Genomic DNA, 22,781 nt, shown 5'->3' on the forward strand with positions numbered 1-22,781 from the left:
CAAGTTTATAATATCCAAAATAAAAAAAATAAAAAAAAATAAAAAAAAAAAAAAAAAATGAAAAAAAAAAAAAAGTGTTTGAATTGAAACTTAATTTTACTTTTATAATTATCATTACCATATTTTATTTTATTTTATTTTTTTTTTGATTATTATTATTATTATTATTATTATTATTATTATTATTATTATTATTATTATTATTATTATTATTATTATTATTATTATTATTTATTTATTTATTTATTTAATTATTATGAATTGGAATTAAAACTGAATTTTCTGAAATTCTAGAATCTTTTGGAATATCATCTTCATTTTTTGAAAAGATTTTGGTTATATTTAAAATCTTTTTCTTTTTGGATCTAGATTTATACAAGTAAAAGAAGAATTCAACAAGAGCATTTGAAACTAAATTACCAACAATAAATGCAAACATTGTAAATCTCCAACCAACTGGTAATACTCTTAATTGTAAGAAATCCCAAACTTTATAAAATCCACCAAATAATAAGATTAAATTTGTAGTTAAAGTAAAAATATATACCATAAATAAATATTCTTTAAAAATTTGAAAAAAAAAAAAAAAAATAGTTAGTAACTAAGTTTTTAATAATTATTATTAAGAGGGAAAAAAAAAAAAAAAAAAAACTTACTATTTGTATAAAATGGTTTTAAAAATGGTTTACCAAAAGAAAAAGTGAATAACATAATTGAGTATTGGAAAGAACCAAAAATGAAAAGTGATGTAGTAATATAACTTCTAATATTTTGATCATCCAATACAATTTCATCAAACCAAGATTTAGTTTGAACCAAAAGGTAAATGGCTAAAAGATAAGAGACACAAACCAAAATATGAACAAATAGAGAACCAATGATAGCGCCACTAATTAACCTACCGGAAGGACGTTTAAGTGAGAGTTTTTCACATGGTTCTGTCATACCTAAAAAGATAACCAATGGGAAGATAACGAAAAGATCTTGATAAAGATATTGCCAATTACCCAATACACTTGCATGGAAATATAAAAAGATGACTGAAGTGAATTGAATCAATGAATACATTCCCATGAATTGGAAAAGTTTGAATGAAACTGCCAACGATGCTCTACCCTCTCTAATTAAAGTTGGAACACAGCTGATATCAGTGATGGTTGAAGTGAATGGTGCAGCGATTGAAGCTTCACTCTCTGATAATGATATACCTACATGAGCAGCCTTCAATGCACCACAATCATTTGCACCATCACCACACATACCAACATATAATCCAATACGTTCCAATTCTTCGATCAAAGTTTGTTTTTCATCTGGTGTCATTCTTGCATAAACAACACCACGTCTTAACATATTGACGAATCTAGTTGAACCAGTTGCTAAATAATGATTATAGATTTGTTTAAAAACTGGGCCTGTTACAATTAAATTATAATCACGATTTTCGTCATCCAATAATAAAGTGTTTGGATCTAATTTATGTATATCACCTCTACCTTCTTGTGAAACATGCTCCCAAATAATTTCATCCTCAAGCATGCTACCTTTAGTTGCGATTGCTGTTGTTGATGTTGTAGTTGATACTGATGATGATGAATCGTTATTACTATTAGTATATAAAGTTGATGCTACTGCTGTTTGAGATGGTGGTGGTGGTGTTGGTGTTGATGATGGTTGAATTAAACCCATAAATAAAATTGAATCATTTTTAATTATACCACATTGTTTTGCAACACTTGTAGCGGTTAAACCATTATCACCAGTTACCATAACGGTTCTAATATTTGCTTTTTGTAATTTTTTAATGATTGGTGGTGACTGTGGTTTAATTCTATTCTCCATAATGATAAAACCTAAAAATTCAAGATTTGATTCAGATTCTTTTCGAAGGATATCTCTTTTTGGGAATAAAAAGGTTGGATCCCATTTACGATAAGCACATGCCAATACTCTATAACCTTTCTCTGTGTAAATTGCCAATTGACTATCGTAATCCTTTGGAATGGTTTGTGGAATACATAGATTTTTAATCATTTCAGGACTACCCTTTACAAGACTAAAACATCTACCACTCGATTGTAATTGAACGATTACACTCATTCTTTGAAGTTTTGATTGAAAATCGAAATTCTCCAAATAGGACACCATAATCTCTTGTGATAAAAATTCATTTGGTGACATTGATATAACTTGACCACTACTACCGGTTGTACTACCATCTAAAATGGTTGAATTGGTAGATTCAAATATTTTAATCTCTAATGGATCACCAGATACTGAACCATTTATAACTGTTAATGAATGACATGTTGACATTAATAATCTAAACATACCTTGATTATTATTAAATGATGTTACTTTTGGATCATTCATTTCGTTAAATTTATATTCAACCATTGAAACATTTGCAGATGTTGGTATATTAATCATATTATAATAATAATTTTCACCATTATTATCACCACTACCACCAGCACCACCAGCACCACTACCATTAGCAGTATTATTATTTGAATTAATTGTTGGTGAATTTGGTAAAGATGAAAATGTCATTCTACTATCCAAATATAATGATTGTGGTGATTTTGAAATTGATAATGGTGAACTTGGTATTGATAATGATTTATAATTATTATTATTATTATTATTATTATTATTATTATTATTATTATTATTATTATTATTATTATTATTATTATTATTATTATTATTATTATTATTATTATTATTACTATTATTGCCATTATTATTTATGATGATTGAAGTTGAAATTATACCTAATAAATCTAAACCCTCTTCAGTTAAAGTACCAGTTTTATCGAAACAAAATACTTGAATTTTACCAGCCATATTTAAACGTGGTGGTGAAATACAAAATATTTTTGATTTACGTAAACGTGATAAACCAAAACCAGTACCTACTGTCATTGCCATTGGTAAAGCTGGTGGAACGACGATTGTAATTAAATCGAGAGCACGTAATGCAATTATATGATTAGTTACACCCAATGTTTTTAAACGCCAAACTGAAATACAAAATCCTGCAAAAGCTAAAACACATAAAACTCCAACAAATTTTAAACTTTCCATAAAGAATTTGAAATGAGATTTCTTTGGATATAAAATACTAAGAATAAGTTTACCTTTTGTAGTTTGAAATGATGTATCTCGTACCATACCAAATATTTTATCATTTGTACTTGTAGATGATAATAATTTTACAACAACTGTACCACCATAAATTAATGAACGTTTTTCTTTTGATAAATCTTTAATTTCTTCATTATTATTATTACTACCATCTTGTGTAATATAATTATTATTATTATTTTGTTGTTGTTGTTGTTGTTGTTTAAATAATTTAATTTCTTCATCACTTAAAACACTATATTTATTAACAGGTATTGATTCACCAGTTAACATTGACTCATTTAGAATTGCTTGACCAGATAATAAGATAACATCACATGGCATAATGAAATCTTGACGTAATTCGATGATATCACCAGGTACTAACTCTGTAGAGGAGATAGTTTCAATTTCACCATTATTTCTAAGAACATCCACTGAACATACAAAATGGGAAATCTTTTGTAATGATAATAAATTACCACGAATCTCTCTTAAACTTATTATAGCACTAACTGTTGCAATTAAAAAGATAGCTGCTGCATAATAATAGTATTCTTCTGCAATCCATAAACATACACTATAGATTTGAAAGATGAAAAATGGATGTAACACCTCCTCCATTAAAAGACGTGGAATATTTTTAACTGGGAAATTGATTTCGTTTTCTCCGAATCTCTGCTTCAATTTCTTTAAACTCTCTTTACTCAATCCATTCTCAACCAATCTTAATAACTCAATCTTTTCATACTGGTTAACTAATTTAGTTTTTTCATACTCTTGAATTTTCTCGTTGAAAAAGAATCTTGAAAATCTATAAATTATATATTTCTCAGTATATTGATTTGATGTATGATGACGATCATCATTGTCGTCCATTATGTAATTAACCTTTGAGAATTCAAATCTTAAATCTTTAGAATAAACCAAAACATGAGTTGCATTTGAAATGGTTAATGATTTTTTAAATCGAATATTAATATATAATAATTCGAACCAATAGTATACCAACAATGAAACACCACATGAAAATAAAATTGTTAACCAATAAATGAATTCTCTTGATTTATTACTTTCATATCCAACCATTCTATCTACCAATAACATATCCTCACCACCATTCTCTTCAATATTTTCTTGTTTTTCAACTTTTTTTAAATATGATAAATCTTTTTCTTCTTCTTCCTCCTCCTCTTCTTCTATTTCAATTTTATTATTATTATTTTCCATATTTCTAGAGTTTGTTAAACTTGATTTGATTATATTTTTTAATGATGTTGTTGGTTTTGGTAATTTTGAGTCTAATCTAAATGTATCTAAATCATTTTCCTTATCGTCGTCATCATCATCATCATAATTATTGAAATCTTTTGATTTTGATAAAAGTGGTGGGGAATTTTTATATTTTGATTTCAATTTTTTATTTGCTGAAGAAGATGATGATAATGATGGTGAAGATGATAAAATTGGTGAAACTTTGGTTTTTGGAATTTGTTGAATTAATGGAGTTGATGATTCTGTAATATATGCACCAATTGTTTCAGTGTTATCATTCAATGACTTTAAATCCATACTATTGTTATTATTATTATTATTATTGTTGTTGTTATCGTTATCGTTGTTGTTGTTATTATTATCATTATTATTATTATTATTATTATTATTATTATTATTATTATTATTATTATTATTATTATTATTATTATTATTATTATTATTATTTTTTACTTCACAAATATCACGATGTGAATTTTCATTATTATTTAAGTCAATCATCATTTGAGAATTTGTTGGTGGACTGTCATTTTTAATCATTATTTTCAATGTCTATTTTGAATATTTTTTTTTTTAATTTAAAAAAAAAAAAAAAAAAATTATTTTCTATTATCCTATAAATGTAATTGTAATATTATTTAAACATATTATTTTTTAAAAAAAAAAAAATAAAAATAAAAAAATAAAAATAAAAATTAGTTTGGATAATTTTTGTTTAATTTTGTGTTTGAGGAGAGAAAAATTATTATTATAATTCAGGTAATTATAAAATAAGGTAAAAAAATTAAAAAAAAAGAAAATAAGGGGGAAAAAAAGAAAATATTTTAAAAAAAAAAAAAAAAAAATATTTTTAAAACAATTGTAGATGAATATAGGAATTAAAGTGTTCGGCGTGGTGGGAGTTTGTGGTAGGAATAAACAATTGCACATGTCGTGAAATTTACACAACCATATATGTGTGTGTGTTTGTGGTTTGTTTTCTGTGTAGTTTTGAATCAAATTATTTAATAAAATAATGAAAAATGCAATTACAGTAATATTATAATTAAATAAATTTAAGTGAAGTGGGAAAAAAATATAAAAAAAAAAAAAAGAAAACATACCTAAATAATAATTAATTTCCTAACCGGTTTTTTTTTTTTTTTTTTTTTTTGTTTACTTGGGTTTTTTTTTTTTTTTGAAGTTCAATTATATGTTTGTTTTATTTTTTATTTTTTTATTTTTTATTTTATTTTATTTTATTTTTTTTATAAACTATTATTTGTAAACAAATTTATATATTGAACTAAGATTTAATACACCAACAACCACTTTGTATAAAAAAAAAAATTTATTACAGGAGTGTTGTAATAAAAAAAACTGAATAAATTTAAATATTTATAAAAAAAGAAATAAGGGAATGATATTTAAAAAACGACACAGAAATTGTGTTGTATGTAAATATTCTATGATGAAATAAATTTATTGAAAATATAAAAATAAAAGTGGACTATAAATTTATTATATTTGTATGTGAATATGTATATGTATGTTTGTATGTGTATCTGTATATGTGTAGGTTTAATAATTTATCACTTTGGGTGTGTGTAAAATAATAATAATATAAATTTTTTTTTTTTTTTTTTGTTTTTTTTTTTTTTTTTTTTTTTTTTTTTGATGAGTTTGGGAAAAAATAAAAAATGTGAACGTTGTTATCGGTTTTTTTTATATGCAAATTTTTTTTTTTTTTTTTGCCAGATTCTCGCTCAGTTGCAAAAAAACAATAAAAAAAATAAAAAAAATAAAATAAAAAAATAAAAAAAATAAAAATAAAAAAATTTAAATTTAAACTTATATACTTATTTGTTCCATTTCATTTTTTTTTTTTTTTTTAAAATTAATTATTAATAAATTGATAATTGCTTCAATTAAAATATTTATTAAAGATTAAAAAGATGAATAATACATTAATTAATCTAAACAATGAAAAAAATGGGTTAGATTTTTTTTTTTTTTTTTTTTTTTTTTTTTTTTTAATAATAATTGTTTATAAAAAATTAATATAGAAATTGTATCTTCGAATTCAAAGAAGAGAAAATATAAATAATAATATAATTAATTACATTGTTAATATTATTTTGTGAACCCCTAAAAAATAAAAAAATAAAAAAAAAAAATAATAAAAAAAAAAAAAAAATGAAAATTAAATTTGGAAAAAAAAAAAAAAAAAAAAAAAGAACCCATAAACAAAGTTATTAAGTTGTTAATATTAATTTGATATTTTTTTATTTTAAACATTAGAATACACGTGGATTCTGATCGATTTTGATTTCTTCTGAGAATATCGTGGGAAACATCCACCAGAACGAGCCCGTATTTTCACTTACCAATCAGAACAGTAATATAATGCTGTGTTTGAATGATGAAATTATACAGCTTTTTAAATTAATAATAAAAAAAAAAAAAAATATATCTTTAAAACATTATAAAACTCTAATTAATATGTTTCATTCATTATCCCAAAAGTCAATATTTTATATTAAAAGCCAAAATTTTATATTGAATATTGACTTGTGTATTTGGATAAAACATAATTATTAGAATTTATTTTATTATTTTTATTTTTTATTTTTATTTTTTTATCATCTCAAAAATATACACCTAAAAAATAAAAAAATTGTTTTATTTTAAAAATTCAATAAACCCAATGCAAAAGAATTGTTTAAAAAAAGAAATTTTGTGTTTTAACCGAAATAACCCAAAATTTGATATTTTTTTTTTTTTTTATTTTTTTTTTTTTTTTTTTTCTTTTTTTTTTTAATTTTCTTTTTTTTTTTCAAAAATAAAAAAATAAAAAAAAAAAAAGGAAAAAAAAAAGTTTTTTTTTATTCATCTTGTACATTAAAATATTTTAATCTATTTGTATATTATATAAAGAAAAAAAAAAAAAAGAAAAAAAAAACCCACACCCACACACACACACAACTGTACCATACACAACACATAAAAACAATTTCACTTTAGTATCAAAAAAAAAAAAAAAAAAGCAAAAAAAAAAAGCAAAAAAAAAAAAATAATAAATCATTATCACATCAAAATTATTATTATTTTTTTTTTCACATTAATTTTCAACATAACCACATTCTAAAAAAGAAACATTAAAAAAAAAAAAAATAAAAGAAAAAAAAATAATAATTATAGTAGAAAATATATATTAAAAAATGGCAAATAAAAATGTATTATCAGAGATGGATGATTTGATGGCAGAGTTAGGATTAGTAGAGACTACAGCAACACCAACATCAGATCAAATCAAACAACCACAACAAGAAACAGCACCAACATATCTTACATATAAAGATCCAAATGTATCAACAGGACCTGGAGGAGATTTTAGAAATTTAAATGACAATAATGGTGGTATATCACGTGGACCAGGATTAATGAGTACAGGACCAGGATTAGTCAGTACAGGACCAGGATTAATGAGTACAGGACCAGGTTTAATGAGTAAAGGACCTGGTTTACCAAATAATAGTATCAATAATAATATAAGTAATAATAATGGTGGTGGTATTAGCTCAGGACCAGGATTATCATTTGGAGTATCATCAGGTGTATCATCAGGTGTATCATCAGGTGTATCATCAGGTGTATCATCAGGTGTAACATTAGTAGCACAAAATCATTTAGCACGTCAACCTTCACCACCATTAAATTCACAACAACAGCAACAGCAACAACTACCAACATATTTGGATGGAGTTGGTACATTACAACCAATTTCATTAGCAGCAACAACACCAGATGGACGTGTAGTTAAAGCTAATGGACCAATTTGCGGAGCATGTGGAGATATGATTATTGGAGTTTGTACAAATGCATTGGGACGTTCATATCATCCAGAGCATTTTGTATGTACCTATTGTAAATTACCATTCTCAGGATCATTCATTGAACATGAAGAAAAGTTATATTGTGAGAATGATTATTTGGAATTATTTAGTCCACGTTGTTTCGCATGTATTAAACCAATTGAAGACACATGTATCAATGCATTGGGTAATCGTTATCATCCAGAGTGTTTCTCATGTTCAGGTTGTGGTGACAAGTTACGTGGTAAACCATACAAAGAGGAGGATGGAGAAGTTTATTGTAACACATGTAAGATTGCAAGACAAAAACGTTTAGCAGCAAAATCTGAAATTTGTTCAAAATGTAAACTTCCAATCACTGGTGAATACATTATTCTTCAAGGTCAACCAGTTCATTCGGAGCATTATCGTTGTGAAGAGTGTGGTTGTGAATTCAATGTGGGTAAAACTTGTCATGAATATGAGGGTCGTCTCTATTGTTATGAAGATTATCAAAAACAAATTCTCAATATATGTGGTGCTTGTTCAAAACCAATCGTTGGTCGTTCAATCACTGCTTTGGGTAAAGTTTGGCATCCAGAACATTTCACTTGTACCACTTGTCAAGTACCATTCGCTGGAAGTGCTTTTCGTGAACATGCTGGTAAACCCTATTGTGAATCACATTATCATCAATTCTTTGGTCGTCAATGTTTCAAATGTTCAAAACCTGTGGTTGACACTGGTGTTGAAGTATTTGGTAAAATCTATCATCGTGAACATTTCACTTGTACAGGTTGTGAATGTGTTTTAGGTAAAGAAATTATGGAATGGGATGGTAAACCACTTTGTTTCAAATGTTTTGATGCACTTCCAAAAGAAGTTAGAAAAAGAATTAAAGAAAAGAAAGCTGGTGATAAAAAAGCTGAAGCTTATCGTGAAAAATTAGCTAAAAAAGAAGCAAAAGAATTAAAAAAAGAAAGAGAAAGAGCTGCAAAAGAAAAAGAAAAAGAATCAAAAGCTAAATAAAATAAAAATAAATTTTCATAAAATAAAATAAATAAAAATAAAAATAAAAATAAAATTAAAACAATATATATACTTTTTATTTTTTTATTTTTTTATTTTTTTTTAAATATCTTTAAAATTTAAAATAATATTTGAATTAAAATTTACAGGTTGGTAAATCTAAATAAATTAAAGATTTTGGTAATATTGATATCATAGGTTGTATTCCTTCATTTGGTATTCTTGATAATAGATCAAAATAATTAATTAAAAGTTGAAAATGAGTTAATGATGATGGGCACTCAAAAATACTCAAAATGATATATCATTCATTTTTTATTTTTTTTTATTTTTTTATATTTTTTTTTAAATTTTTTATTTTTCAAATATAGAATTTAATTATTTATCATTCATTTTTTATTTTTTAATAATGAGCAGAAATAAATTTTCTTATTTTTCTTATTCAATTTATTGTTTTTTTTAAAAAAAAAAAGAAAAATTAGTGGAAAGAATAAAAATTTTAAATTCAAAAATAAAAAAAAGAAATAACTATTTATTTAATTTTAATTTTTAAATCAAAAAAATAAATAAATTAAATCTGGATTATATTATTTTTTAAAACATTCAAATTTGTTAAAAAAAAAAAATTAAAAATAAAGTAAAACTTGGACTAACATGAATTGTTTTTATTTTTTTTTTTATTTTTTTTTTTTTAATTTTTTTTTTTTAAAAAAAAAAATATCTTTTTTTAATTTCAAAAGGTTATTGTGGGTTGAAAGATTGCAATCGAATGTATATGCTGAGCATTGGGAAATGACAGAGAAATCAACAAGTAATAGTAATACACCTGTTGTTGTACATTCAAATAATGGTACACCTCAACCAATGATAGGGTTAAATAGAAAACTTTCAAATAAATCAAAAACTTCAACTCCTAATAATAATAGTAATAATAATAATAATAATAATAATATCAATAATAATAATAAAAATATTCATTCACCATCTAGATTATTAGATACTATAAATAAACTTCAATTAGATGCATTAGAATATGTTGATTTACCAATACCAACCAATATATATGGTTTATCAAGTATACCATTATTATTAACTGATATTACTGATACAAGTAATAATAATAACAATGAAAAGACAAATAATAAAAATAATAATACGATTGTTGAAACAACATTAGCACAATCAATTGGACAAATTAGTATGAATAATAGTACAATTATACCAAATAATAGTAATAATAATAATAGTAGTAAGAATATATTCATATCAAAACAGAATAAATTATATATATCAAGTAGAACAAGTTTAATATCTGTTGAATCTGAGGAAGATTTAGAAACTGGTTCATTATCTTGGTTAACAAATGAAATTATATCAAATTCTGATATAAATCCTCCACCACCACCACCACCACCACCACAAACAACATCAACAACATCAACAACAACAGCAACAACATCAACACAAACAACTACACAAGCAACAACAACAGCAACATCAAGAAATCCATCATCACCATCAAAAATTACTACAAATTCAACAACTAGTACACAACCTAATCAATTTGTTGAGAATCAAATTGTATCAGTCGATTCATTCCTTGATGAAGGACAACCAGTAATTGCATTCACTCAAGTAACACCATTTCAACTAAATCAACCAAATAATTCAAAAGGTAAAATATTATTTAATATTAGTGATTATGAATCATCAATAAATGATAGTAGTGGTGGTAGTGGTGATACTACTCCCACAATTCCATCAACAACATCGACATCAACACAACAAACAAATAGTCAACAAAACTTTAATAATAATAATAATAATACAACTACGGCAGCACCACCACCACAACAACCTCCACCAAAGAAAAGATTAGATATTTTAAATTTTAGTTTTCAAATATTTGATATAGATTTCATACCATTTCATCTTACTCATTCAAGAATTGAACAATTTGAAGATGGAAATAGTAAAAATGTATTTCTTTTATCTGGTAGTGATGAAAAGATACATATGTATTACTATAATGGTAACGAATTTGTCGAGGGTGATATATCAAGATATTTTCCAGAGATGTGTAATTTAGGTTCAAATGCTTTAAAAATTGAAATTAAATATTATCAAAACTTTAGATTAGTTGCAATTGGTTGCCAAAATGGTTTATTAAAATTATCAATTATAAATGGTTTGTATTGTTAATTATTATTATCATTAATTATTATTATTATTATTATTATTATTATTATTATTATTATTATTATTATTATTATTATTATTATTATTATTATTATTATTATTATTATTATTATTATTATTATTAATTATTCATTGATAATTAATTTTTTATTATTTTAAAATAAAATAAATTTAGAAATAACCAAAGAAATAAAGAGTGAATCTTTTTTTTTAGATGGTCCAGTTCAGACACTTTGTATATATAATGAAAATATTGATTTAAATAATAGTAATAATAATCATATGTATAATTGTTATAATTATAATAATAACAATAACAATAATAATGATATTGATAGTTTTGGTAATTTTGATATTAATCAAGATGATTCAATATTTTCCATTATAAATGAAATTAAAAGTAATACTGATCAAATTATTAATAATAGTGAACAACAAATGAAAAAAATGCATTTATTGGTCGGTAGTATCATTGGATATTCGGTAGTTTATAGAAACATTTTCAATCAATTACTTCAAGATTCTCATTTATTGGAATATTCAGATTCTTTCGATAGTGTTACAAGTGTCCATGTTTTTGATATTGATGCAGATGGTCAAAATGAATTATTAATTGGTACATATGGTATGGAACTATTGGTTTATAAAAAACAACAACAACCAATTGATAATGATAGTAATGGTTTTATATATAAATTAAATAGCCATCGTCATTTTTCTCATCCAATTCTTGGTATTCAAACTATTGAATTGATGAATGATGGTATTAAACAATTAATCATTATGACTATGTTTGGTGTCTATATTATGCGTGTTCCAATCTTAAAATATCAAGAAGAATTATCAACAAGAATTGAATTGATTAAAGAAATTTTAAAATTAAAACAGCAACAACAACAACAACAACAACAACAAACTTAAATAATAAAATAATAAAATAATTATAAATAAAAATAAAAAAAAAAAAACTATATTTCTAAATGTTATTTATCTAAACATATTTAATCCTTTTTATTTTCTTTTTTAAAAAAATCAGATATTAGCTTATAATTATATTCTTCTTCTTCTTTACCATTATTATTGTAATGAATTTCACCATTATTTTTAAAATCTATATAAAGTGAGTGTAAATAATTTTTGAAAACTAATTTATAATTTAAAAAAAAATAAAAAAATAAAAAATAATTATTAATAAATATATATATTTCATCCCTATTAATTCATAGGTATACAATATAAATACATACTTTCATATTTTTGGTCATTTAAATCTGTATTATTATTATTATTATTATTATTATTATTATTATTATTATTATTATTATTATTATTATTATTATTATTATTATTATTTATTTTTAAACCTAATATTAAAAATAAATTATTTCTTGATAATGGTAAATCAATTTTTGTGTATTCAAATGCTAATAATATACAAAAGAGAGCTATCTCTGGTGCTTTGAAAAATGGAGATTCAATGAATGGTATTAAAGAAGAATCACTTAAAAAGTTGAATGAAATTTGAGATAAAACATGATTCTTTTCACAATCCAAAAAATAAAGAAAATGAAATAGATATGGTGGTGCTTCATCAATGATTTTACCAACACAATTATTATTATTATTATTATTATTATTATTATTATTATTATTATTATTATTATAAATCCCAGCAAAATTCTCTTTAAAAGATACTGATATATCATAGGATAATATTTGTAAAATTTTTTGTTCCATTGATAAAATATTATCTTTAAAATTATAATAGTCCTATTTAATAATTTTAAAAGAATAAAATACTATTCGTTAGTGTGTTTGAGAAATAAATAATTATAATTATAATTATAATTATAAATTATTATTTATTATTATTATTATCTTACATCATTTAGTAATAATCTATCATTTGTTAAAATATAATATGACACATTTAATAAATCTCTAACTTTCATTGGTAATATTGATGATGAATTAACTTTAATACAAATTAAAATGCATGTCATTGAAACAAACTAAAAAAAAAAAAAAAAAAAAAAAAAAAAAAAAAAAAATAAATAAATATATTTAGTGATTTTATTTCTAATTATTTATTCAATTTGTTGTTTTTTCAAAAAAAAAAAAAAAAAAAAAAATTTTTACATATTGATTATAATCAAAAATAAATTTCCTATTTAAGAATCTTTTTAATAATGATATTGAATGAAGATATGCTAATGAAGAAAGTGATAATGAATCACAAACTTTCCTCATGAAAACTAACATTCTTTTAAAACAATTATTGAATCTTTTCCAATCTTGCTCTTCAGAATTATTGACATTTTTCTGGTGGTAAATGTAAAAATTTTTAATATCACTTTGAAACTTTTCAATATTTAAAATGGCTATATATTTATTATCATAGTTGAAATTATTTATTATTTTACTATCATAACTATTAAAATTATTCATTTAATTATTTTTTTATTTCTTTTAAATTATTTATATATTGCATAGAAAAAGTTGTAGTTGTTGTTTTGAGCAAAATGAATAATGATTATGTAATCAGTAAAAAAAAAAAAAAAAAAAAAAATATGCGAAAAATGAATTCAAAAAAAGGTTTTTTTTTTTTTTTTTTTTTTTTTTTTTTTTTTTTTTTTTTTTTTTTTTTTTTTTTTTTCGATTACACAACACAATCATCATCAGAAAAAAAAAAAACTATTTTAACAAAACTATGGTATTACCATTATTAAAAGTTGGGTCATTATTAATTAAAAGTTTGGCTAAACCATTGTCAAAACAAATTAAAATAAGAGCATCAAAATCACCAATATTCCATGACAGAGTTGTTAGAGGTGCAAGACTATGGCATAAATTAGATTTGAAATTAACCAAATTCAATGGCGATACAACTAGAAAACCAGTAGATTTAAATGTTAACGCTGCAATTGATTTAGGTACTGAAATAGTTTCTGAAGCATTTTTATTAAGTGTTGCAATTGGTCTTTTATTATATGAAACCTCAAGAAGTTCTGAAAAAGATAAAAAGAAAGAAGGTAAGTTATATAAAGATATAAATATTTATATATCTTTCTTTTTTTGGAAATAAACTATAAAATAAACTAATAATAATAATAAAAAAAATAAAAAAAAAATAAAACAGAGGCACTACAAAATAGATTTAAAAATTTAGAAGAAAAACTTGAAGTTCAACAAGAAACTATTAATAATTTAACAAATGTTATTGAAGCAATACAATCATCGAATCCAAATTTAAATATATATATTGACCCAAATCAATCAACAAAATCATCAATTGCTGAATACATAAATACTCATAATATTAAATTAAATTCTTTAAAAAACGCGCAAACAGAAAATGATTATAAATCAATTTCCAGTGAAGGAATTCCAAATAAAAGAATATCCAATGTAAACTAATTTTTAAAAACAAACAAAAAAAAAAAAAAAAAAAAAAAAAAAAAACCTAAATTTCTTTTTTTCCCACTAATTTAAATAATTCTTTTTTTTATTTTTATTCTATTTACATTTTGTGAATATTTTAATATTCACTTTATATTTACTCATCGGATATATATATATTAAGTATAAATTGAACCTTTACATCTTGTTTCATTATGATAATTAAAACATTTTATACTACAATATCTACTTGAACATTGTTTACAGGTATATGCACCAATATAGCCACATATTGAACAAAAGTGTCTAGGTGGAAATATTGAGGGTTTTGATTGAACGCTAATATATGTTGGTACATGATCTGGAAAAGTTTCTAAATACTATATGTGTATAATTATAATGATTTTGGAAATTTTAATATATGAGGGATATTTTAAAATTAAAAATAATAATAATAAAAAAAAAAAAAAAAATATTATTCACTTACAGATTTCTCTAAAACATCATTAAAATTTAAATTCATTGATTTCTTTTCATTTTTTTTCTTTTCTCTTGCAATGAATAATCTTTTTTTATTTACAGGTGTTGTATAAACTATTTCATTTTCATCATCGTTATAATCATTGTCTTCTTCATCTCCTCTACTACCTATTGGTTGTTGTTCATTGTCATCATCCAATGATTCCAATCTTGCACTTATAACTTTTTCTTTTAAATTCCTTCTATCCTCTTCACTAGTTACTCTATATCTCTTTGAAATTTGACTCTTTCTTTTACTTGATTGTGGTGTTTCTATATTTACAATTATTGAATCTGACATTCTTTTTTTTTTTTTTTTAATTTTAAGTAAAATTATTATTTTATATACAATGATTTGAGAAGGTCATATAACCCTTTTATATTTTTTTGTAGTTGGTTGTATAAGTCCTTTGTGTGAAAATGTTTGTGTGGCGTTTGAGTGTGAAATATTTTTTTTTTTTTTTATTTTTAAAACTTTTTCAACTTTTTTTTTTTTGTTTGTTTTTTTTTTTTATTATTCGTTTATTTAATTAAAACAGAGGAGAATTATCACAGAAGTTCAAAAGCCACAATGAAAAAAAATAAAAAAAAAATAAAAAAAATAAAAAAAAAAAATAAAAAAAAAAAAATTTTTTTTTTTTTTTTTTTTTTTTTTTTTATGAAATTTGATCTTTTTTTTTTTTTTTTTTTTACATATTAACTCTAAACACCAATAAAAAAGATGTTAAGCAAATCAAATAATATCAGAAAGTAAGGAAAAAATTAATTTTTATTAAAATTTTATTATATTTATCTAACAAAATATATATTTTCAAATAAATAATAAAAAAATAAAAATATTTAGAGTCTTTGCCAGAGGATTCACAACTTACGTTCAACCAGGTAAATTCAATGCTGAAACCAACGAAACCATTGGCAATAGAATTAGCAATGTTTGTGAAAAATTCTCATATAATGATGCAATCTCTATTCCAGATCATGAAAACTACACTTTAACTTATAATGATGTTTTAGTAAGTAATACGAAAAAAAAAAAAAACAAAAAAAAAAAACAAAAAACAAAAAAAACCCAAACTAACAAATTCAACATTATTAAAAAAAAAAAAAAAAAATCAAATCAAATCATAATTAAAAATCAAATATAAATAGCAAAATACAAGAGGTTTAGCAGGTGGTTTTATTGAGCACAGCATTAAAGATGATCAAACAATTGTTTCAAATTCATTTGGTGTTGATAGTACAATGACACATATTGCAGCATCATTTGCAGGTTTAAATTATGTATCAATTCCACCAACTTCAACATTCTCAGAAATTGGAACTCATTTAAATAATCAAAAAGCATCATCATTCGTTATGGCTGATTCAAACCAAAGAGTTATGGTTGATGAAGCATTAGAATTCTTCCCAAATTTAAAAACTAGTATGTAGTTAAATAATTAATAATACAGTATGACCCAATATTTTTAAAATTGAACTAGAGGATTTAAGAATTTTATCAATATAAAACAACAATGATAATAATATCAAGTCATTATATATCTATATGATGATTGATATATATATATTTATATTTATTAGTACATATGTACTAACCCAATTATATTTATAAATATAGTTTATAACGATGAATATCACAGAGATAACAGATTCCCAGAATTAAAACATATTTTTTCAACAGGTGCATCACAACAACCAGGTATTAGTTTATTAAGAGATATTATTTTAGATACCAAAACTTCACCAAATAAAAACGTTACAAACACTCAAATCTCAGCAACCTACCCAGTCGCTGATGGAAAATACGTTTCATTCACCCAAAAATCACTTTTAAATACAGCTGATGCTTTAGCTGAATTCTTTAATATCAAAACAGCCCAAAGATTTTCATTTGCCGCTCCATTATTTGAAGGTAACGCCACTGCTTTCAGTAAGTATTAAATAATAATAATAAATAATAAATAATAATAATAATAATAATAATAATAATAATAATAATAATAATAATAATAATAATAATAATAATAATAATAATAATAATAATGAAAAAAAAAGATTATTAATTGAGTTTTTTTTTTTGTTTTTTCTTATTTATAATGAAAAGACCTAGCATGTCTTTCAAAAGGTGCTTTGATCGCACTCATCAGTCAAATTAATCCAGCAAACATTTTAAATTCAATCATTAAAGATAAATGTGATAACCTTTTCATTTCATCATCAGTTTTAAATACATTAGTTTCAAGCCCAGAATTTGCAAGAGTTGAAAACTTTGAATTAAAGAAATTGATTGTTGGTATGTATATATAACTATATTTATGGTTTTCTTTAATAGTTTTTTTTTTTTTTTTTTTTTTTTTTTTTTTTTTTTTTTTTCAATTATGGTACCACATATTAATAGTTTTGAACAATTTTAATTTTTTTTGAAAAAAAAAAAAAAGTTGGAGAAATTGATAATTCAGTTGTTAAACAATTTGAATCAAAATGTAAAGGTGTTGAATCATCTATTATTCCATTCGTTCATGCTGGTCAAATTTCAGGTGTAGTTTTCAATTCATCAGGTGTTGGTAAACTTTTACCAAATGTTGAAGCTAAAATCGTCGATAGCAATGGTAAAGAGTTAGATTTCGATAATAAAGGTTCATTAATGACTAAAGGTTTCCATGTTGGTTCCAATCCAGCTCATTGGTTAAAAACTAACATCAAAGCTTCAATGTCAAAAGATGGTACCATTAAATTATAAATCTTAAAATAATAATAATAATAATAATAATAATAATAATAATAATAATAATAATTTTTTAAAAAAAAACCAATATACATCTCTAAACAAAATTAAAAAAAAAAAAAAAGATAAAAAATAAAAAATGTTATAAATAAATTAAATCTTTTTTTTTTTTTTATTTAAATAATTTTTATTAATCCCAAATAAAGGTTAAAATAAAAATAGAAAAAGATTTGGATATGCAATTACAGTTTTTTTTGGATATTTTAATAAAATTTGAAATTTTTAAATGAGTTGGAAATTGGTGTTTTTGGAGGAGGTTTATGGTTTTTGATAAGGTTTTGAGAATTAATTGAAAATGGAGGTGGGCTTTGAGATCTAATACAATTTGGTATTGAGTTATAATTGTTTTTGAATATTGGGTATTGTTTTTTATAAAATTGGGTTTACCAAACCTTTTATTGTTGTTGTTGTTGTTGTTGTTGTTGGATTTTATTTAATTATTTCTCACATTCCATTCTCTCTAATTTTCTTTTTAATTCTTCTATTTCATTTTTTTTTATTTTCACTTTTAATTGTTTCTTCTTTCTATCTTTAATATTTGTTTTTCTATATGTCTCACCCAATCAAGTTTTTCTCTTTTTGCTTTTTCAAGTTGTCTTTCTCTTTCTTCATTTTGTTCAATTGGCAGTGTTTCTATTTTCTTTCTTTCAATTTCTTGTTTTTGATTTTCATGTTTCAATTTTTCTCTTTCAATCATCTCTTTTTCAATTATTTTATTTTCTGATTCAATTACATAGGTTTGTTCAGTTCTTTTTTCATTTGCTATTTTTTCCAGTTTTTCTTTTTCTCTTTCACTTTTATCTTTTCCATTTTGTTTAATTTGATATAGCTTTCTATTATTTTGGATTTCAATTTGTTTAATTTGATTTAAAAGTTTATCATTTTCTAATTTTTTAATTTCAATTTCATTTTCAAATTTTTTAAATGGTAAAAGTTCATCTTTTTCCATTTTTTGTTTTAAATATTCAATTTGCTTTTTTTCAATTTCCAATTGATTTTTGAGGATTTGGTTTGTTAATTTTTCATTTTCACAATCTTGTATTAATTTATTTATTTTATCTAAATAATGGTGTTTTATTTCTTTAATTTCTTTTTTATTTCTTATCTTTTCATTTTTCAATTGACTTTGAATTTCTATTTCTTTTGAGTCATGATAATTTTCATTATCACTTACATAGAAACTAAATCTTGATTGATTTTTTGCTGACGGATGAAATAAGGACCCATCTGATCTTTTTAAATTAATATTACACCCTCCGTTGTAAGAAACAAATTCAAATTTTTCTCTAGTTTTATTATCATAAACTATTTGTGGTCTAATAAATTATTATAAATTAATAAAAATATATTTACTGTTAAATTTTTTTTTTTTTTTTCTTACATTTCATTATTTCTTGATGAACTATCAAAATTTATTTTTCTCATTTTAAAATTTTGAATAATAATTATATAATAATAATAATAATAATAATAATAATAATAATAATAATAATAATAATAATAATAGTAATAATAATAATAATAAAAATAATTTTATAAAATAATATTTAATAAAAAAAAAAAAAATAAAAAAAAAAAATAAAAAAAGGAATAAAAAAATAAAAAAACAATAATAAAAATAATAATAACATAATAATGTATTTTTGATTGTGGGTGTGGGTTGTGAGTTGTGGGTGGTAATTAGAAAATGAATTTCACAAATTTTTTTTATTTATTTTTAGCCCCACCAACTAGTTGGTGGTTAATTATAATTATAATGTTTTTTTTTATACAAATTAACTATTTGGTTTATAAAGTTTAAAATAATTTAATAAAAAAACATTATTTAAAGTGACAGATGAACTGTTTAAAAGGAAAGATTGATAATTTGTAATTTTTGGTAATGTTTTAAAGAATGGATTTTTGAAAAATTCTAAAACCAAATCAATATGACCCATTTGCACAGAGGTGAAAAAAATGGTATTAGAAGTAACATCACGAGAATCATTTCTTTCTCTAAATAAATTATAAATCATTGTTTGGTAATTTGATTGTAAATGTTTAAAAACATTTAGTTGACCATAAATACTAATAAATTTTAAAAGGTAAAAAGGTAAATGTCGACTCATTTTACCTTCATCAAATGATTTTATAATTAAATCAGCAAACCACAAATTACCATATAAACCAATTTCTAAACTTGTGATTAAATAAAAATCATTGAAATCTTTTGATGAGCCTAAAAATTGGGGTAATGAAATATGATCAATTCCATTGGTTTGTTTTAATCTAAGATAATTGAAAAGAATATTATACTTTGGATTCATTATATTACATCTTCCACTTTCAATATCAAAAGGTCTGTGATTGAAAATGTATGAGAAAATTCCAACAGAATCCCATTGATTATAATTATTATATAGATAGTTTACATTTGAAGGAGTACGCTCAAGTATATATTTAAAATCATTTAAATTAGTGAATTGATAACCATGAGTACTTGGAGTAAAATGCCAAATATTCATTGAATCATAATCGAAATCATCGATATTATCATAGATGAATTTAATAACATCCATTGAAATTTCTGAATAATTTCCTTTATGAACCAAATCTTTAATACTAACATAGTAGATATTTGGTTGTAATAATTTCAAATGTTTCAATAGTTCAGATTTACCATCTTGAATTAATGTATTAACCAATGAAAAATTTACATTATTACCTCTTGTACAAATTATTGAATAGATTGTTTTATTCTTAATAATTAAATCAATCATTTCAGTTGAATTTATAGATCTATAAATTCTACCAATGGAAAGTGGTTCATTTGTAAATTTAAATTCAATATTTGAATCTATTAGCAAAAGTTTAACCAATTCTAAATCATTTACAAATATTAAATTTAATAAAATTTGATTAATTGAATTTTCTATTAAACTTGTTGATTTTTGTAATTTTTTAACATCACTTATTAAATCTTTAATAAATTGAATTTGTTTTGATCTTTCATTTTTACAATAATAAAAAATTGGAAGTTTACCAAACATTTTTAAACCTTCATTTTTGATTTTATTAAAATCATAAACACCAAATAAACATGGATGAAATTTTGAACTTAAATCTAATTCTTCACCATAATAAGATTCATATTTAATTTTATAAAATAAAAAACTATCATTAAAATATGATGATTTAAATTCTACAAATGGTAAAATAAATTGATAAAATCTTTTAACCAAAGAATTAATATTATTATCATTTGATGAATTGAATTCAAGTACCAATGTATTTAATTGTTCTTTTGTAAATGATTTTGTTAATATATTAATTTCATCAAGTGAATTAAATAAATTAATTTTATCATTAAATAGTTCATTTATATCTTTTTCATATTTAATTATTTTTAATTTATTATCACTTTTAATTTTATCAGTTGAATGAAATTTATTATATTTAAAAGATTTTTTAGAGATTGAATCTGTATATGGTTTTAAAAATTCTTTTAAATGAATAATTGATTTTACAGATTCAATTAATACTGATAAAGTTTGATCATAAACTAATATATCAAATAAATGATATGGTTTACATTGAAATTGAAATTTTTGTTTATAAATTGCTTCACTTAATGGTACATTTAAATTACATTGATTTAAAAGAAAATTTAATCTTTCATTTAACAAAAAACCATTTTTATTTAAAATATTGGTGTTATTATTATTTGATGAAAATAAAACCATACTCCAAATTTTATATAACGATGCTGGCTTTTCAAGTGCTCCCGATCTCTTTAAAACTTGGAAAATAAATAAAGCACAATCATATGACCCAATTTCAATGGATCTATAAAGTGAATCCAATGAAAAACAATGATTATGACATGTAACTAATGCCTCCAAACATTGGACATTATCATATTCAATTGAAATATATTCACATTGAATTATATTACCATTATCTATGAAATATTTTGAATAGTTTTTAAATAGGTGATAATAAAAGTTTGAAGAATTCCATTGAGCTTTAGTTGAAATTTGTTTATTAAAAATTGAAAATTTATTCACTACAATCATTCGACCATTATCATATTGTCTTCTTAATTTATTTCTAAAAATTGTATCACTTGAGTTTGAAAAATCCAAATATTCTCCTCTTTGAATTTTATCTTTTAATAATTCATAATATTCAAATTGCACACACCATTCACATGATATAATATCTTCATATTTGTAAAATCCTAAAAATATATCTCGATTTCTTAGAAATTTAAAAATATTTTGTTTTAAAAATATATTTCTAAAAATCTTAAAAAATAATTTATCATTTATATTATTTTCCATTTTTTATTGTTTTGATTAAAAAAAATAAAAAAAAACCAAAAAAAATTAAAACAAAAAAAAAAAAAAGATATGTGAAAAAAAAAAAAAATATAAAAATAAAAAAAAAATCATTTCAAAGAATAAAATATTTTGAAAAAAAAATTTAATAATTAAATTATTTGAATTAATACATATGCAATATCTTGTTTGTTTTTAGTTTTTTTTTTTTTTTCAAAGATTTATTTTATTTGTATAATTTATTTTATTTGTTGAATTTTTTTTTAAAAAAAAAGTTATGTATTTTTAAAATTA

General features: G+C 22.0%; 9 protein-coding genes across 9 annotated transcripts; 4 read left to right on the forward strand and 5 right to left on the reverse strand.

Annotated features, from left to right (window-relative positions):
• Positions 1-247: 247 nt before the first annotated feature.
• Positions 248-4,944, reverse strand: DDB_G0284955 (P-type ATPase; the record flags this gene model as incomplete). Its single annotated transcript, XM_634860.1, has 2 exons — positions 248-561; positions 657-4,944. 2 exons carry the CDS (start codon positions 4,942-4,944, stop codon positions 248-250), a joined length of 4,602 nt encoding a protein of 1,533 aa, XP_639952.1.
• A 2,660-nt stretch (positions 4,945-7,604) lies between these two features.
• Positions 7,605-9,266, forward strand: limB (LIM-type zinc finger-containing protein; the record flags this gene model as incomplete). The annotated part of the gene is made up of 1 exon (XM_634861.1): positions 7,605-9,266. One exon carries the CDS (start codon positions 7,605-7,607, stop codon positions 9,264-9,266), a length of 1,662 nt encoding a protein of 553 aa, XP_639953.1.
• A 654-nt stretch (positions 9,267-9,920) lies between these two features.
• Positions 9,921-12,386, forward strand: DDB_G0284957 (hypothetical protein; the record flags this gene model as incomplete). Its single annotated transcript, XM_634862.1, has 2 exons — positions 9,921-11,454; positions 11,641-12,386. 2 exons carry the CDS (start codon positions 9,921-9,923, stop codon positions 12,384-12,386), a joined length of 2,280 nt encoding a protein of 759 aa, XP_639954.1.
• An 80-nt stretch (positions 12,387-12,466) lies between these two features.
• DDB_G0285059 (hypothetical protein) lies at positions 12,467-13,913 on the reverse strand (the record flags this gene model as incomplete). The annotated part of the gene is made up of 4 exons (XM_634863.1): positions 12,467-12,609; positions 12,713-13,235; positions 13,349-13,477; positions 13,605-13,913. The coding sequence occupies 4 exons, from the start codon at positions 13,911-13,913 to the stop codon at positions 12,467-12,469; spliced, it is 1,104 nt and encodes a 367-aa protein (XP_639955.1).
• Positions 13,914-14,175: 262 nt separating this feature from the next.
• DDB_G0284959 (optic atrophy 3-like family protein) lies at positions 14,176-14,882 on the forward strand (the record flags this gene model as incomplete). The annotated part of the gene is made up of 2 exons (XM_634864.1): positions 14,176-14,497; positions 14,605-14,882. 2 exons carry the CDS (start codon positions 14,176-14,178, stop codon positions 14,880-14,882), a joined length of 600 nt encoding a protein of 199 aa, XP_639956.1.
• Positions 14,883-15,043: 161 nt separating this feature from the next.
• DDB_G0284961 (hypothetical protein) lies at positions 15,044-15,684 on the reverse strand (the record flags this gene model as incomplete). The annotated part of the gene is made up of 2 exons (XM_634865.1): positions 15,044-15,244; positions 15,352-15,684. 2 exons carry the CDS (start codon positions 15,682-15,684, stop codon positions 15,044-15,046), a joined length of 534 nt encoding a protein of 177 aa, XP_639957.1.
• A 420-nt stretch (positions 15,685-16,104) lies between these two features.
• Positions 16,105-18,123, forward strand: DDB_G0284963 (hypothetical protein; the record flags this gene model as incomplete). Its single annotated transcript, XM_634866.1, has 6 exons — positions 16,105-16,133; positions 16,228-16,396; positions 16,533-16,806; positions 17,002-17,313; positions 17,488-17,676; positions 17,822-18,123. The coding sequence occupies 6 exons, from the start codon at positions 16,105-16,107 to the stop codon at positions 18,121-18,123; spliced, it is 1,275 nt and encodes a 424-aa protein (XP_639958.1).
• Positions 18,124-18,676: 553 nt separating this feature from the next.
• On the reverse strand, positions 18,677-19,593 carry DDB_G0284965 (hypothetical protein; the record flags this gene model as incomplete). The annotated part of the gene is made up of 2 exons (XM_634867.1): positions 18,677-19,484; positions 19,550-19,593. The coding sequence occupies 2 exons, from the start codon at positions 19,591-19,593 to the stop codon at positions 18,677-18,679; spliced, it is 852 nt and encodes a 283-aa protein (XP_639959.1).
• Positions 19,594-19,943: 350 nt separating this feature from the next.
• DDB_G0284967 (hypothetical protein) lies at positions 19,944-22,490 on the reverse strand (the record flags this gene model as incomplete). The annotated part of the gene is made up of 1 exon (XM_634868.1): positions 19,944-22,490. The coding sequence occupies one exon, from the start codon at positions 22,488-22,490 to the stop codon at positions 19,944-19,946; it is 2,547 nt and encodes an 848-aa protein (XP_639960.1).
• Positions 22,491-22,781: the final 291 nt, after the last annotated feature.

Source organism: Dictyostelium discoideum, assembly GCF_000004695.1.
Source record: "Dictyostelium discoideum AX4 chromosome 4 chromosome, whole genome shotgun sequence".
NCBI lineage: Eukaryota > Evosea > Eumycetozoa > Dictyosteliales > Dictyosteliaceae > Dictyostelium > Dictyostelium discoideum.